The 15,597-nt window shown below is 62.4% G+C and overlaps 1 protein-coding gene across 1 annotated transcript in view; it reads right to left on the reverse strand.

The window, feature by feature from the left end:
* Nucleotides 1–1,123: 1,123 nt before the first annotated feature.
* WDR1 (WD repeat domain 1) overlaps nucleotides 1,124–15,597 on the reverse strand; it is a 33,841-nt gene continuing 19,367 nt past the window's right edge. Inside the window, exons 6-15 of the mRNA XM_036254500.1 lie at nucleotides 11,940–12,017; nucleotides 11,536–11,616; nucleotides 11,013–11,246; nucleotides 10,200–10,287; nucleotides 8,192–8,348; nucleotides 6,903–6,990; nucleotides 4,819–4,929; nucleotides 3,734–3,907; nucleotides 3,101–3,245; nucleotides 1,124–2,193 (exon numbers count right to left, since the gene is read on the reverse strand). Of these exons, the coding sequence (XP_036110393.1) occupies nucleotides 2,087–2,193; nucleotides 3,101–3,245; nucleotides 3,734–3,907; nucleotides 4,819–4,929; nucleotides 6,903–6,990; nucleotides 8,192–8,348; nucleotides 10,200–10,287; nucleotides 11,013–11,246; nucleotides 11,536–11,616; nucleotides 11,940–12,017 (1,263 nt within the window). The 3' untranslated portion in view covers nucleotides 1,124–2,086. The remainder of the gene's footprint in view (nucleotides 2,194–3,100; nucleotides 3,246–3,733; nucleotides 3,908–4,818; nucleotides 4,930–6,902; nucleotides 6,991–8,191; nucleotides 8,349–10,199; nucleotides 10,288–11,012; nucleotides 11,247–11,535; nucleotides 11,617–11,939; nucleotides 12,018–15,597) is intronic.

Raw genomic sequence — 15,597 nt, forward strand, 5'->3', positions numbered from 1 at the left:
TCCACGGTCCCCGAGAGACAAGACAAATCCAGTCGGTCATCTCAAAGCTGAGTGACCCCCAGAGCTGACTGTGGTGGCCGGTTTAACTGAGAACCAATGAGGATTTCATTGGAAAAGTGAGTAAATGATTTTAGTGGACTTTGAATGAATCAAGTGAAGGCCAGTACAGAATTAAGCTGTCAGGGTCCTTCCACACACCCAACCCCCTGAATCCCCAAAAAAGGGACCCTCTCGTGAACCGGCAATGTCTGGAGAGATTTTTGGCTCAGTTGGGGCAGTGGATGCTGCTGGCACCTGTGGGCAGAGGACAGACACAGCCCCAGAGCAGAGCACCGTCCTGTCTGTCCTGTCCAAACCGTCACTAGGAAGAAAGTGTCTGCCAGCGGGGTCAGTCAGAAAACCGGACTCCCAGAGATCTAGGACTTACTAGAAAAACGGCTTTTCATACCAAAGAATGTGAGGTTGCAGTTGTTCGTCTCCACAGAAGGGAGTCCAAGCAAGAACACTGGACATCGAACCGTCCTGGCTGTTTTCCAGGACTGTCACACCCGGGTCCTGTTGGCCTCCTGAGTACCCGCCCCGACCTGGAGGTACCACCTGCTCGGGAAGGCCCACCTTTTCTCTGAACCCCCAAGCGTGGGGCAGTTTGTTGTGATCACCAGCTGGGTAACCACGGCGTGGTCTGCTGTGCCTTCTGCGGTGGTCCAGCCCCACACTCACTGCGCTCACCGCGGGCGTCCCTGAGGGCTCACCTGGAGCATCTCACTAGTCCCTACAGTTCTGCCACCAGCCACCAGCCTCCACAGGTGTGGGCACCGACACGGCTGTGGACACTGCAGCAGCCCGGCACCGCCCCTCCCCTCTGAGCTGGCTTAGGGGAGCCCTGTGCACTGTCACCTCCGGTGCACGGATGGAATAGCCCGATGCTGTGTTCACAGACAACGGTGGGGCTCAGAGACCTGAGAAGAGGTGGGGTGGCCAGTCACATGACCCGGTGGTGCGCTGGGAACAGGACCCGGGAGTGTCAGCCCCTGGCTGGGGCCTCCGTCCCACCCACTCCCGCCCAGCGCCCAGCCTCGCCCTCTGACCCGGCCCCCGCCCGGGCCCCCCACACAGAGTCGGGACCCACAGTGCAGAGAAAGGTGTTTAATGATCGGTCTCAGCTAGTAGAGCGCTCAGTGTTTCACAAGTGCAAGGGGGGGGCTTGCTCTCAGCCAACATTCACCAGTGACTCCGACACAAGAAACTCCAGATCACCGTGCTTTATACTTTTAATTTCTGCACTGAAAAAAGAAAAGGTGAAAACGAGGACAGTTACAGTGACTTCATCTTTACCTTTAAATTAATCTCTGCTCTGGGGACAGGAGAAAGATGGGAAAACATCCATGGACGACAGTGACGTGGGACAGGACACTCAGTCTGGCTAACAAGGGCTCTGAATCCTGGGACAGCGCGCTCCACCCACTAGCTTGTAAACAATGACAGGCAACAGTTAAGACACTTAGAAAAAAAAACAAAAAAACCCACACAATAAACCCTCACGGCTCCATTCTCAAAATCAAGCACAAAAACCGACAGTGAGATACACGGCCCCGTGGGTGCCTGTCTGCTTCCAGGCCTCCCGGTGGCGACTGCACGCGTGACTTCCACGCAGGGCCACGCGCCCACGGGCCACTGCCGCCGGCCTCCGGGACGCAGGTGCGCCCTCCTCCCGAGCAGCCTGTCTGCAGGGGGCGTGGTCCGTGGACACAGCCTCCCCGGACCCACGGCAGGCGCCACGAAGCGAGTCTGTGCTTTGGAGGCTCTGCCTCTGGAATGCTGGCGCGGCTGCGCGGGGGGTGGCGAGTCAGGCTCCACACGCGGTTTAAGTGCTCACTTTATTTCTCATGTGCAAACTGTCACCGTCTAAAGCTTTCAGAAGGACGTGTATAGATACAAACACCCTGCAGAGAGACGAGGGTCGTCAGGAGAGAGGGCCCCTCCCTCCCGAGCGGGTGGGCGGGGTGTTACAGAAATATTGACAGAAATGCCGTGTTCTGCTGCGGTCCAACTCTAGTCCCTGGTTCGGTCCGGCAGAGGCGGGCCCTCAGTAGCTGATTGTCCACTCTTTGACAGAGGCATCGTGGGAGGTGGTGACCAGCGTGTGCTCGTCCAGCCAGGCCAGGCTGCTGACGTGGTGGAGCCTGTGCGCATCTGCGAAGACAGAACACGCTCAAGGGGAACCCCGCTTCTCTGCTCCATGCGCCCCAGCTGAGGCGGCGCCTGTGTGGGCCCCGCACCCCGAATACAGAGGCTGCTGAGGAACCCCGCCCCTCATCACAGAAGGACCAGGGCTGGGATGATGGAGGGGAAAGCGAACCTTCCCTCGGTGGCCCTGCCTCGCACAGGACAGTCCCACCCGCCATGGGGGACAACAGAGCCTGAGCCGTGAGCTCCTGCCATGCGTGGAAATAACATGCTGGGTTAAATGAAACTGACTATTAAAAATAACTTCACCTATTTCTTTCTTAAATGTGGCTGCTATAAAAATTAAAGTCCACGTGTGGCTCCCATAATGCCTCTCCTGGGCAATGGTCTGAATGTCTGCGCACCACCCCCCCAAAGGTCCTAAGTTGAAAGAAAACCTAACTGAGTTCAAGGTGACAGGTCTGAGAACTTCAGATCATAGACAGTAGTGCTCCTATGAAAGACCCCCAGAGCGTCCTGCCGCCCCGGGGACACACTGGGGTCTACAACATGGGAGAGGCCCTCACCCGACCACCTGCCACCCTGACCTTGAGCAACAAGTCTCTGCAACTGGGAGCAACTAATTTCTGGGACGTTTGAGCCACCCAGTGTGTGGGGGTGTTACAGCAGTCTGAACTGATTAAAACAGAGATGCCAAGTGGCCCCTTGACTCAGCACGTGTCCTGTGTATGGTGACCACCTGCTGTCACACCAGGAGCTCTCGGGCCCTTGAGTGCCCAGCATGGGCCAGCAGAGCCTGGGGTTCGATGGAGAATGAGACACACGCCTCCACCAGGTGGCCTCCCCGGAAGGACAGAAGGAACACTGGGGCCCTGGGGCCAGCTCCCCGAAAGCCGAGGCAAGTATGAGTCACCTTGGATCTTGACCCTGGTCTCGGGGTCACTCAGAGTCCAGATGTACACCATCATGTCCATGCCGCCAGAAGCAAAGTGCTCGTTGTCTGGTGACCAGGCCAGGCAGACGATCTTGGCATGGTGCCCATAGAAAACGTTGTTTTCCTAGTTGTGGGGTAAAAATAAAGGCAGTAGATCAGGGTTCAGGCCAGGGAACCCCTCTTCTCACCAATCCTCCGTGTGAAGCTCCCGGCCGTCCCTCCCTCCCCCGTTCTGCTCGGAGCAGGATGAGCTCCCGGTGCCTTGGCGACGGCCCCTCCCCCCGTGCACGCTCAGCCCCGAGCACACGGCAGTGCTGGGAGGATCAGTGCTCTTTACAGACTTGAAACAACAAGATAAGAAAAACATGGAGCCCAAGCCCTTGACAGAGAGAAATAGGTCAAAGGACCCGACCTGCTGTCCTCACGGCCAGCCCTGCTGCGGCCCAGGTCCTGAACTTCCTGGGAACTGTGACCAGAGGCTCCTGGGCGGCAGGCTGTCCCATGTCATCCACGCTCTGAGCAGAGCTGTCTGCTCTTGTATGTGCACCTGGCTGCTGACCACGGCCCCCACCCGCCACCTGCCGGGGACAGACGGGACAGACTGCCACTCACCGAGTAGCCATCAGCTACGCTGAAGACCGTGACCACCTTGCTGGCGTCGCACACGGCGAGGAAGGCGCCATCGTGGGAGTATGCCACGTCCGTCACGGGCCCCTTGGCCTCCAGGAGCTTGCCCTCGTCCTTCAGCGTGGTGCCCAGGATGGAGTACAGGCGGACTTTCCCATCCTGCGGGTGACGTCACAGGGGCGGTGAGCCACTCCCCCAACACACATACACGGCTTGGGGAGGTGGTCAAGTGAGGAGGGATCCTTGACACCACACCTCTAATTCTGATTCTCATGTCTGGGTGCTCAGGAATCTGCCCATTTTACAGATACCCCAGAAATCCTAGAGCAGGCCTCAGGCCAGGCCTTGGGGAACACCTGCACGCATCAGCTCTCGGGTGCTCTGCACCCCACACCCCAGCACGCAGAGGTCCCTCAGACACCTGGCTCCCTCTGTCCAGCGCACCCCCATCCTTGGGGTAGCCCAGGCCACCTCGAGGAAGGCGCAGCTGCTCTTGCAAAGGGTTGGTGCCTGCCCCTCAGGTCACGGCTGTCCTCAAGCCCCAGGGGTCCCTGGGTCAGGGGTGCCCATGGCCAACCCGTGCCCAGCTCCGGGCAGCCAGAGACTCCAGGAGGAGCCTGGCCGTCTGCTGCCAGTTCCACCCGCACGTAGAGTCTACCAGGTGGACACACCTCAGGCACCCCTCTTCAGGATGGGAGCTCTCAACTTCACGCCCCCAGGGCCTGATACTGCACTGGTGAGGGTGGTAAGGGCAGCACACGGCCCGGAGCAAGAAGGGAAGGGCAGTAAGCGGGGCAGGTGGTGTGCCTGCAACCGCCGGCAGACCAGGCACCAGCTGCGCCCGAGGCAGCTCAGCTGCCCGTGTTCGACAGCTCAAGGTCTCCCGGCCAGGTCACAGCGTCCCTTCCTCGGTGGTGTGCCGTGTGCACAGAACCAGGGCGAGCGTTGCTGAGCGCTGGGCAGCCCTCGGGGACTGAGGGTGACCACGGAGGCTGTCACTTGGGTGCTCATTCCCAGGGGCCCAGTCCCACACTCACACAGCCCAGACACCCCAGGGAAGAGGGCCTTACCGTGGCCCCCACAGCCACCATGTCCCCACTGGGATGCACCGCCACCACTTCGGGCTCGTAGCCGGGGCTGTCGATGCTGAAGCACTTCTTCTGGTCCTTCAGCAGGACGATCTGCAAACAGGCAGCGGTCAGACCGCAGGAGCAGGGGCCCAGCGCTCAGTCCGGGCTGGGCTCCTTCCTGACCTCGGGGGCAGGCCCAGCCTCAGCCCCTCGACCCTGAATTATGCCCCCTCCCTCATGGATCCGTGGGACAGTGACAGGTCCTAGTCACGGGATCACAGTGAACACTGGCCGTGACTGTCACGCCACCACCCCTACTGCCACCATCAGGCCAGGAGCTCCGCCTTCCGGGCGCTGACTGACGGGAGGACACACGTGGCGCTGCCGAGCCAGTTCCCGACGCTCACGAGGACAGACGCATCGGAGTCACCGAGCTCCGAACCAGCCGGGCAGTGAGCTTGACACGCGAGCATCTAAGTGCTGGTCTTTTGGGTCCGAAGAAACACCCTTTCAAAGTTTGACCTGCCACCTGTGAAACCTCCAATGTGGTCACGTGTGTCTCCGCAGCCTGGGGTGCAGTGCCAGCACCCCATCTTACAGAGGAAACAGGCTCAGAGGCTGACGCCCGCAGGCTCTCTGCTCCTGACGCGGGACAGCCCAGAAGGGGAGCATGGGCAGACGGCTGCAGAGGGCGGCCCGGAGGCCCCGCACACCTCCCCGCACACCACCACAGCCTGCGTTCCCCACTCGGGGGACAGGGCAGAGTCAGACGGGCTGAGTTCCCGGGTGTCTGGGCCCTACTGAAGTCTCTGGGGACAGACATATCGGGGCTTAATCCCAGCTTAGCCACCGCTGCCTGTGGGGACAGCCTGGGTCTCAGCCTCCCAGGGTGTAAGAGCCCAGCGGGGCCCAGACCCCATGAAGACAGAATCCAGGGCTCAGGGTAAACTCCTAATAAAAGCAAATAAAACCAGCAGCTACGTCCACTAGCACAAGCCACACACCGGACTAAGGTTGTTACGTGTGCTACACCCCTAGAGATGGCCAATCATCACCCAACGGGCAGAGGAGAAAACAGTCCTGACAGCACCTGCCACGTGCCCGAAGCCCCGCAGCTCACTCCCTCACCTGCACAGGCCAGGTGCTCAGGAGCTGGGAAACGCCCACTCACAGGGACGCATCTGCGCGCTGTCCTGGAAGGTCCCCTTCCGTCCCTCCCCACTCGGCGCAGGTGCTCCAAGCATTCACTCCTGTGCCCCGCCGACCACCCAGGCCGTGGCAGTAATTGCCCGACAGGAAGTCGTGCTATCTCGGACACAGACTCCATTCTGCCCGAGCTGAACGGCAGCTTTCTCCCGCAGGGCTTGCCGCTCCGACAGCAGGGGCTCGGTCACGCCTGCCTGACCCACACGCAGGCGCCCAGGTGCACTGGCAGATGGCGCCTGCTACAGAGCAGAATCCTCTACAAAGGGGTCAGGCTTGGGTCTCACTCTAGGGCACTTCATTCCAGAAACCCCAAAAGACAAGGTATGTGAGGACCTCAGCCATATGGAATGAGAACCAAGCTGTGGAAGGGAACCCGAACACCCTGGCCTGGTGCCCCTGCCATCAGGTGGCCTTGGGGAAGTCACCAGATCACTCTAGGCTTTCGCCTCCTCTTTGAAAAGGGCCCACGAAGACGCAAGGCGCCAGCCGTGTAGCTCCTCACGCTCCCGCTGTGCGCTGTCAGCGATGAGGCGGCTCAGAGAGGGAGGCAAGTCCCCGAGGCACACAGCGGGACGAGAGGGTGAGTGGGGACAATCGTCCTGCTGTGCCTCGTGCAGGCCCTGACTGGGGACCTGCGACCTGGGTCCCAACCCCAGCTCCGCCCTTTGCCAGCTGCCCACATTGGGTGGCAACTTGCCCTCTGCCTGTTTCCTCGTCTGGAAGAAGGGGCTGAGCCCGTGGGTGGCTGACAGGACGCTGGGTGACGTGACGGCAGCACCGTGCAGACAGCGCTCAAGGACAAGCATGTACCGGGCAGAACGGCACTCAGAGACCGAGCCCGCGCGGCCATGGCTGCCTGCCCACACCGCGGCCCCTACCTGCTCCACGCACACGACCACCGCGTACCCTCCGGGGCCGACAGCGACACACTTGGGCTGAACGTCCAGCTTCACGACGCCCTGTCCGCTGTCAGAGAGAAGGAGAGTGTTATTCCCACGGGGCTGGGTGGGCACGAGGCCCTGGCTGCAAACCCACGGCGGCTCCAGCGGCCAGACGCTCCCCCGCGACCTCCACGGAAGGAGCGGTGAGCTGACTGTGGGCCGCAGCCTCTGGGAGAGTTAGAGACCCCGCGGGGTGGGCCGGGGAGGGGCCGAGGGAGCAGAGGGAGCAGCTATCTAACAGGGTGAGCACCCGCCACCCCACCTGCTCCTTGTCCCTGCCGTGTCTCCACACCTGCCCGCCAAGGACCTGGTGCTCCCTGGGTGCGGACAGAGCTGACCCCCCCCCCCAACACCAGCCTTCTCAACAGGGCACCCCACACACCACCCTTTCCTTCCAACGAGGGACAGCTGTGCTCCCTCACTTCCAGCCGACACTGAAGACGTACGTGGAAGAACTTGTACAAAAAGACTTCTTGAAAATCAATGGAAAATCCCGTGTAACGGCCAAGTGTGGGGTCCCAAAGGCTCAGGGAATGGGCCGGTGACAAGGTGACCAGGCCGTGGCTCGGGGGCAGCGCAGCCCCGTGGAAGGAATGCTGAGAGGTCACTGAGGGGCAGCAGCAAGATGCCCGGGGGCGGGAGCGGCTTCTGCCCCTTTCCTGGGGCTTCACTGACCAGACACGTGAGGCAAGGGAGGCCCACAGCGTGTTCGCCCAGACCAGGGGCTGGGCCCGTGAGGGTCGCCAGGACGACGCCCAGGAGCCTGCCATCCGTCGGATGGCGGTGTCTACACAACTGAACAGGGAGGCCGGGCAGGGCCGGGGGGGCGGGTGCTGGCGGTGGAGGCGAACCCCGAACAGGGACAGGCCAGTGCCTGGCACTGAAGCTGCAGAGACGGTGAGAGCAACGCCCCCGCTCGGGGACCGTCAGCACCGAAAGCGACACTGCCGTCTCTCGGGCGCCGTCTGTCCCCGGGGCCCTGCCACGCGCCAGGCGTCTCACAGCCCCGGCACAGTCACCCTGCTGATAAGGAGCAGAGCAAGGAGACCTGTCGAGTCTGGCTTCCCCGGTCGTGTCTGGTGCTCCCTGGACTCGAACCCTGCTCCCGGCTGAGGGCCGGGCAATAGGAGAGCAGCAAGGAGCAGAGAAAATGCTGTCGCGCGGTGACCGTGTCAGGCACAGGGCCGTCGGGGGGCCGTGGTGGTCCCGGAGCCCCGGCAGCTCACCTGTAGTCCCGCAGCATGAGGTTGGTGTACCGCACCGTGTCGTCCATGCTGCAGCTCACCAGCTGCCCGGCCTCGTCCACGGTCATCCTGGACACCTGGTTCGTGTGGCCCTTGCCAGTGAAGGAGTCGTTCTCCCCCGTCTCAGAATCCCAGTAATGTGGGGCGCGGTTAAGGAAAAGCCAGACCTCCAGGATGGGCGTGCGGTCTCCTAGGGGGCCCACAGCCAACCCTCGGCTAGGGCAGCACGTGAGGGACAGGATGGCACACACTGGGCCGGAGGCGAGCTCCCGGCGCATGGCCGAGCCTGGATTTCAGGGCCGCTGTGGTGAACCAGCAAGACAGGCCGGGCCTGCATGTCAGCGGGCCCCTCACAACCTAGGAGCCCGCCTCGGAGCCCAGAGGCCGCCTGGACAGTGCACGCAGGCCAGCCGAGCAGACGGGCCCCGGAACTGGGCTGACCCAGTCAGTCGTGTAGACAGGTCACAACCCGACTCCAGTGGCCTGGGGGCGAGCGGCCCGAGACAGCGCCAGGATGTCACGTGACCTGGACGCAGCGGCCAGCAGGCGAAGCCCGCTCACCGGGGCACGGTGTGAACTGTGGCTCCAGGATGTCACGTGACCTGGACGCAGCGGCCAGCAGGTGAAGCCCGCTCACTGCCGAAGGGGCACGGTGTGAACTGTGGCTCCAGACGCCTGGATCCAGACGCCTGGACGCAGCGGCCAGCAGGTGAAGCCCGCTCACTGCCGAAGGGGCACGGTGTGAACTGTGGCTCCAGACGCCTGGATCCAGACGCCTGGACGCAGCGGCCAGCAGGTGAAGCCCGCTCACTGCCGGTGGGGCACGGTGTGAACTGTGGCTCCAGGATGTCACGTGACCTGGACGCAGCGGCCAGCAGGTGAAGCCCGCTCACTGCCGAAGGGGCACGGTGTGAACTGTGGCTCCAGACGCCTGGATCCAGACGCCTGGACGCAGCGGCCAGCAGGTGAAGCCCGCTCACTGCCGGTGGGGCACGGTGTGAACTGTGGCTCCAGACGCCTGGGCGTGAGGTGTGTTTTACGCTGAGATTCTTTGTATCAATGAGAGAACCTCACTTCCCAGGAAGGGCACTTCCCTGCGGAAAGCGGGGTGCACTCGCTGCTGACGGTCCTTGATGGGGACCCGCCATCGAGTCAAGAGAACATATAAATCGTGAGGTCACCATGCGGCGCCCCAACACTGCGGGAAGGACGAGCAGAGGAACGGGGTGCCAGGCAGCGCAGGCGGTGTGGCCGCACAGACGTGCACACCCCCCAGGAGGCCGACTTGAGCACCTCTCCCCCCCAGACACACCCCCCTTTACCCTGCATCTCCCTGCATTCAGTGGGCAGAGGGTGACTAATCTGCCCGTCTCTCGGGATTGTGGAGAGACTCCGTGAATCATGAAAATGGGGAAGGTCTGCAGGGACAAGGCAGGGGAGAAACGGGGAGACCTGGACAGCCCCTCCCAGAGGACACAGCAGCACAGGGAGCCAGGCCGGATGTGGGTGCCCACCACTGCACCCTACACACACCTGCTCCCATGTTCAAGATGGTCCTGTGGGGGGTTACCAGCCCCAGGCCACAAACATGAGGTGTGTGTGTGGGGGGGGGGGGTGGCAAGGGCTCCACACATGCTCTGGCGACCACCTCAGAGACAGCAAAGAACCCAATCAGGGTAAGATCCAAGTTCGGGGTCCCAGCCCCGCTGCCGACAGTGCTGTGACCTTGGGCAGGGCGCTCAGCCGTCTGAGCCTGTTTCCCAGCTGAGAACCAGAGGGGTCTACTAAGGGGTTCCAAGTCCTTTTGAACCTGAGACCCCACAACTCTGCTCGTGAGAGGGACCTGGCCAGCAACATGTGTACAGGGGCAAAGGCCACGGCTGTGCTGGTGGCTGCTGTCGCTGGCTGGCCCCTGGCACTGTCAGAGAAGAAGCTCCCAGCTCGCCGGCCAGCGGCCGCCCGGAAGCCAGCTCTGGGAGCCAAAGGATATTGATGTGTCCGTCATGGCTTCCGGAGTAGATGTAGGACTTGCCGCCGTTTTTATGCACCGTCAGGCACTGGATTGATTTGCTGTGACCCTGAGGAGACAGGTGGCAGGGTGAGCTGAGGACATGCCAGCCTGCCCCTGCGACTTGCCAACTGCTCTGCACTGGCTGCGCCCAACCCTGAGCTCTGCTTCAGACGAAGCCTCGCGTGCCCTGGAGAGGGGTCTGCAGCAGGTGGCACCAGGGCCACCCAGGAGCTCCTAGTCTGGCAGCAGGTTTCCTGAGACGACATCACCACCAGGGCCAACAGTGAGAGAAAGCACCTGGTGATCGGGTGGCCTGAGTAACTGCGCCTGGGTGACAGGCAGGAGCCCGAAGCAGGGTCCTCCCACCCCTCAGATGGCTCCCTGCTGCCCAGACTCCTGGCCGGGGACTCGAGGCCTCCATACCTCGGCTCCATCACTTCTGAGTTCATTTCCTCCCACGCCCCCCAAGCCCCTCATACCCAGGGGCTCCCCACACACATTCCCATGTTCAAATCCCGCACAATGCCCAGGCCCACCTAGAAGGCCACCTCGTGGTACCTATCGTGTTCTGGGACTCCAGGTGTCAGAGCCCGTGAGCCTCTAACTGAGGAAGGCTGAACACCTCAGGACAGGAGGAGGGGCAAGGGCCCTGGAAGCAAACAGTATCCTGCCTACCAAGGCCCTGGGCCCTGGGCCCGCCCGCTGGCCTCCCTTGGTCTCTCCCTTCTCCGGCCGGGGTGCACCTTCCCCCGGCTGCCCTGCACAGGCTGGGCCACCCCGCTGCAGCCTCACCTTGATGACCCGCAGGGGCTTGCTGGGGTTGTTCTTGTCCAGGTAGTTGATGTACCCAGACAGGGAGATGCTGAGGAGGTGGTCCTTCTGCCACAAGCAGCCCAGCTGCTGGTCCAGAACGCTGGAGCCCATGGTAAACGTGTTGACGACCGAGTTCACATTGACGTCCCAAATTTTAGAGGTTTTGTCTCCGGAAGCAGAAAGCAAATGGGTGCTATCAGGACTCCAGCTAATCTACTCAAACAAAAACAGTGGGCCACGTGTCAGAATTTCCGTGGTTAGTGGCCTCAGAGAGCAGCCTGGCCACACCCCCACGCCTGAGCAGGGAGAAGCAGAGCGGGGGGCACGCCAGGGCAGGGATGGGACCAGGGTCCAGGCCATGTCACCCGCTGGACGTGACACTGAAGCTCTATCCCACCACCCCGACTCTGAAGCTTCCAAATGCAAACCTGCTGGATGAGTACAAACACGACGTGGCCGGCCAGGACCACAGACGGAGCACAGAACGGGAAGCCGTACTCACAGCGTAGATGCCACCATCGTGGGCCTTGCCGCCCCCCAGAGCGCACACCTTCTCCCCCGTCTTCCCGTCGTAGATGTGAATCTGCCAGCAGAGGGAGGCCGTGTGGGCGCCTGCGTGGCTCCCAGCAGCGAGCCCGCTGACCCTTCCCTGTGCGCCGCTGTCCAGCGCTCCCGACCGAGGCGCACGGGACGCCTCTACAACACGCTGACCGGTTCGGAGCTTTGCTCCGCTTAAGAGACGGAGAGCCGTGTCTCTGAGCTCTGGTTCAGCCCCGTGACCGAGCCTCGTTCCAGGAGGTGGGAAGGAGGGAGCCAAGACTGACTTCAGTGAGTCTGTCTGTTCTCAACAGTCAGAACAATCAGATGAGCACCCCCCCCCCGCCCCAGCCCAGCCCCAGCCCTCACCTGGCCGTCTGCACTGGCGGTAGCAAACCTGTTCCCATCGGGAGAGAATCGCACGCAGTTGACGAAGCGGCTGTGGTCCTGTGGGAAAGCAGACAGTCATCTACCCGAAGACAGGAGGTTCGAGAACGTTCTCTATGAAACAGACAGCCTGCCTCAAACAGCTACTGCTACCAATGTGAGTTTACAAGACTTTGGAGCTTAAACAAGACCCATTCAGCTGCTGACTCAGCTGAGGGCTGGTCCCCCATCCGAGCCTTGGCCCAGGCCCGTCCCTCTGCCTGGACGGCCCGATGGCCCCACCCGCCCGCCTCCCCGTGCTGAGGCTCTGCCCTCCCCCCGCAGCTCTCAAGCTTCCCACCTGTGCTACAGGGAGGCCCCAGCCCAGCGCACAGCTGGCGATCGGCTGGTGTTTCAGTCAAACAATCGTTAGGATCGTCACAAGGACTAAGACTCTCAGTGACGAGGAGCAATGACCTCGAGGCTGATCCCCTTACCCGAGCAAGTCAACGAGCTCATTCTCCACTCAGCCAAGAAGGGTTTGTAGCACAGAATGATCCTCTAAAAGCCCCAAACCCAAAGCCCTGAACACAAGGCCTGGCCCCTCCCACTGGACCCAGGCACTGGAGCACCCCCCCCCCCACCGCGGGTGGCATGAGCTCCCCTAAGGTGGGGTTAGGTGCTTCCATGGGCGACACCAGCCCTCAGAGCAGACCGACTCCACGCCCGCCAGGCCCCCACGGCCCTCCGAGGATAGCGCTGGCTCTGGCTCAGACCCGAGAGTCAGTCCCGTTGTCAGCCGCCCCAGTGGCAGCCGTGGGCAGGGATGTGCCGGAACACACACTAAGGCTCAGACACCCTCAGGACGCCATGCCTGCTGCACTGACGGAGGGACCTAGACCAGGGCAGAGGGTCCGGCACGCGGGTCCCTGCGGGCAACAGGACCAGAGGAACCGTGTTCCTGCAAAGTCACGGGGCCGGTCAGAACACGGACCCCAGTAAGCATGGGCTGCCCACCATGGGCGGGAGCTTTGCTGGGACTCAGCTTGCTCTCTGCGGGACCCTCACTGGCACCCGTGACGGAGGCCAGCCCTTTGCCTCCCACCCGCCCGCCTCCCAGTGCTGAGGTTCGACTGGTGCCATCCGGGCGCCAGGGTGACACTGGGGCCCCTCTCCTGCGTTCCAGCTCGGCCGTGGGTCTGCCTTTCTGGTTTCTTGTGTCCACTCCTGCCTGTAAGGCTGACCGCTGCCCTAAGGCACGTGTGCCGCTTCCTTCGGGTCTAGACGTGCGGCGCTGGAGGACCGGGTTTCCCAGCAGGTACAGCCCACCCAACTGAACCTGGGCTCGCAGGCCCCGAGTGCCCGCCCCCACTGCACCTGCCCGCCATCCTAGCACCGAGAAGGGCCGCGGGGCCAGCAGGCACCTGTTACAGGAGACACTGGCCCTGAAAGGCCGGCTGGAAGGAGCTGGTGTCCCGTTTCCTGTCCAGAGCTCTCCAATGCGCCGGCTGCGGGCCCAGGAGGAGGCTGGCAGGCAGGCGCTGGCGGGGAGCCAGTGAGGTCAGATCCTTAACTACTCAGGCCACCTGCCACCTTTGTGCAGTCCACTCAAGGCTGCAAGGGAGCCAGCTGCACACACTGTCCTCCCTCAGGGACAGGGTGTTAAAAGCCAGCGGCAGGAGGGCCGGGACAGCACCCCGACATGGGGCAGCCACAGCTCCTCTCTGGGATGAGGCGCAAGGATAGCTCTCACATGACAAACCGAGGCTCGAACCCTGGACACCTAAGCAGGCGTCTAGTCCTCTCGTCCCCGACCTCTGTGTCCCCCCCATCCCTGCGGCTCCAGGCTTCCTTCCTGTAAAGTGGACAAGGGAAGGCAGCTAGGTCAAGGGGCTCTGGGCCCTGTGACTGACCAAGAGGCTTGGCAGACGGGGAAGGGGGAGCAGGGTCCCTCTAAGAACTGGGTGCCAACAGAGCTCACCACAGCAGAGCAGGCCGGGGGGCGAGCGGGACCCAAGGTGGGCGCCGACCATCTGCTCTGGGCTGTGGACCAGAGACACTGAGGCACCTGTGACTCCTCATGGGCCGCAGCTGCGCACTGGTTCCCAGGAGGAGGAGCCCTCGTGTGGCCCGGCTCACTGAAGGCAGGACGCCCGCCTGGAAGGCAGCGCCGATGCCAAGGCCCCACCCACCCCTCCTAGTGGTCCCGTTAGGTGCCACCACCTCTCCACCGAAGACCCGGGAGCGCCCACCCCACCTGCTCAGTCACAGCTCCCAGCTGCCCCCGTTTGTGGGACACAGCCCACAGCACGTGCTGCCGTGTCTGTGGTCTGTCTCCCCACCATGCCCGTTCGGGCCTGGGAGCAATGCAGGCTCCCGGGAGGGCCGGTGGCCTGGGTTTATTGGAGGCCAGACAAGCAGACACATGCCACCCCCACTCCAAATACCAGGGCACAGGGTGACTTTAGAAACTCGTCAGCTTTTCCTGCAATTTGAGCCAAGTGTCCAAAAGAGCAGAAGACTGATGTCTGCTCCTGAAATAGCCCATTTAAAGGGAGGGGTCGGTGATCAGCCCATTAACCAAAAGAGGGCTAAAAATAGCCCTTTCCACGGTGGGGGGAGGCCGGGTACAGGGAAGGACCAGTCTGGGCAGGGCGGGGCAGCTGGAGAGGGCTAAGACTCGCGTGCCTTTCAAGGCTGTCCAACCCGCTGCCGCCTCCTGGGCCGGGGCTCCCGGTCCTGACCCTGCGCAGCCAGCCCGTGGGTCCAGCCTCTGCTCTCACTCAGGCTGTCCCGTGTGGAAGATCCTGGTGGCTGGTCTCCCTGCTGCCAGCCGTCAGTCACACCAGCATTCACGGAAGCTCCCCTTCCCTCCAGCACCTCCCGCCCCTCACCACCAGCAAACTGAGGCGTAAAGCAGTTCGGTCATAATTAAGTACTGCACCTCCGTCCACGCCACCGACAGGGACGGAGCCCGGGCTCCACGGCCTGACTCCAGTGCAACCAGTTGGAGAGCCAGTCAGCTCAGGGGTCCCCTCTGGGTGAAACACCCCGTGCGCACCTGCCTGGTGCCCTTGTCCGGGGCTCCTGGAGAAAAACAGGCTCAGAGCCTGTGCCCACCGTCACCTCCTCCCTCAGGAGCAGGACTCATGCCTCGATGGGGCTCTGAAATGCGTCTCCTCCCTGACCGGGAACGGGGCCTTGCCCTCCGTCAGCCGCTGTCCCTCCCAACCTGGCACCCCTCACTCTGCGAGGTCTCCCCTGTACGGCACCCGAGAGGCAGCGCCTGGGCTGAGAACAAAGGAGACCGCCCTCCCCCTGCCAATCCTGACCAAAGAGACAAACGGCTTGACTGAGTCCTCCTTGGGCCTCTCAGGGTCCGTGGTCAGCCGAGGTTTGCTCAGGAGCGCGCGGGAAGGAGCCGGGGGAGGAGGAGATGCGCCCTGCCGAGCTCCCAGCCCTCTGAAACGGACAGCCGACGCCAGGGGCGGCCAGGTACAGAGCGAGCACGTGACAAACGCGACACACTGAAACTTCCACTTTTTCAGCCACCGTAAGAAACAGGAAAAAGGAAAAATCATCAGAAAACCCTGCCTATTAGAACTCAAACTTGACTTAATTGTCAAAGAAAGCAAGACTTCTAATAATAGCCGAGACTGAG

Source organism: Molossus molossus, unplaced genomic scaffold (assembly GCF_014108415.1).
Source record: "Molossus molossus isolate mMolMol1 unplaced genomic scaffold, mMolMol1.p scaffold_m16_p_1, whole genome shotgun sequence".
NCBI classification, from domain to species: domain Eukaryota; kingdom Metazoa; phylum Chordata; class Mammalia; order Chiroptera; family Molossidae; genus Molossus; species Molossus molossus.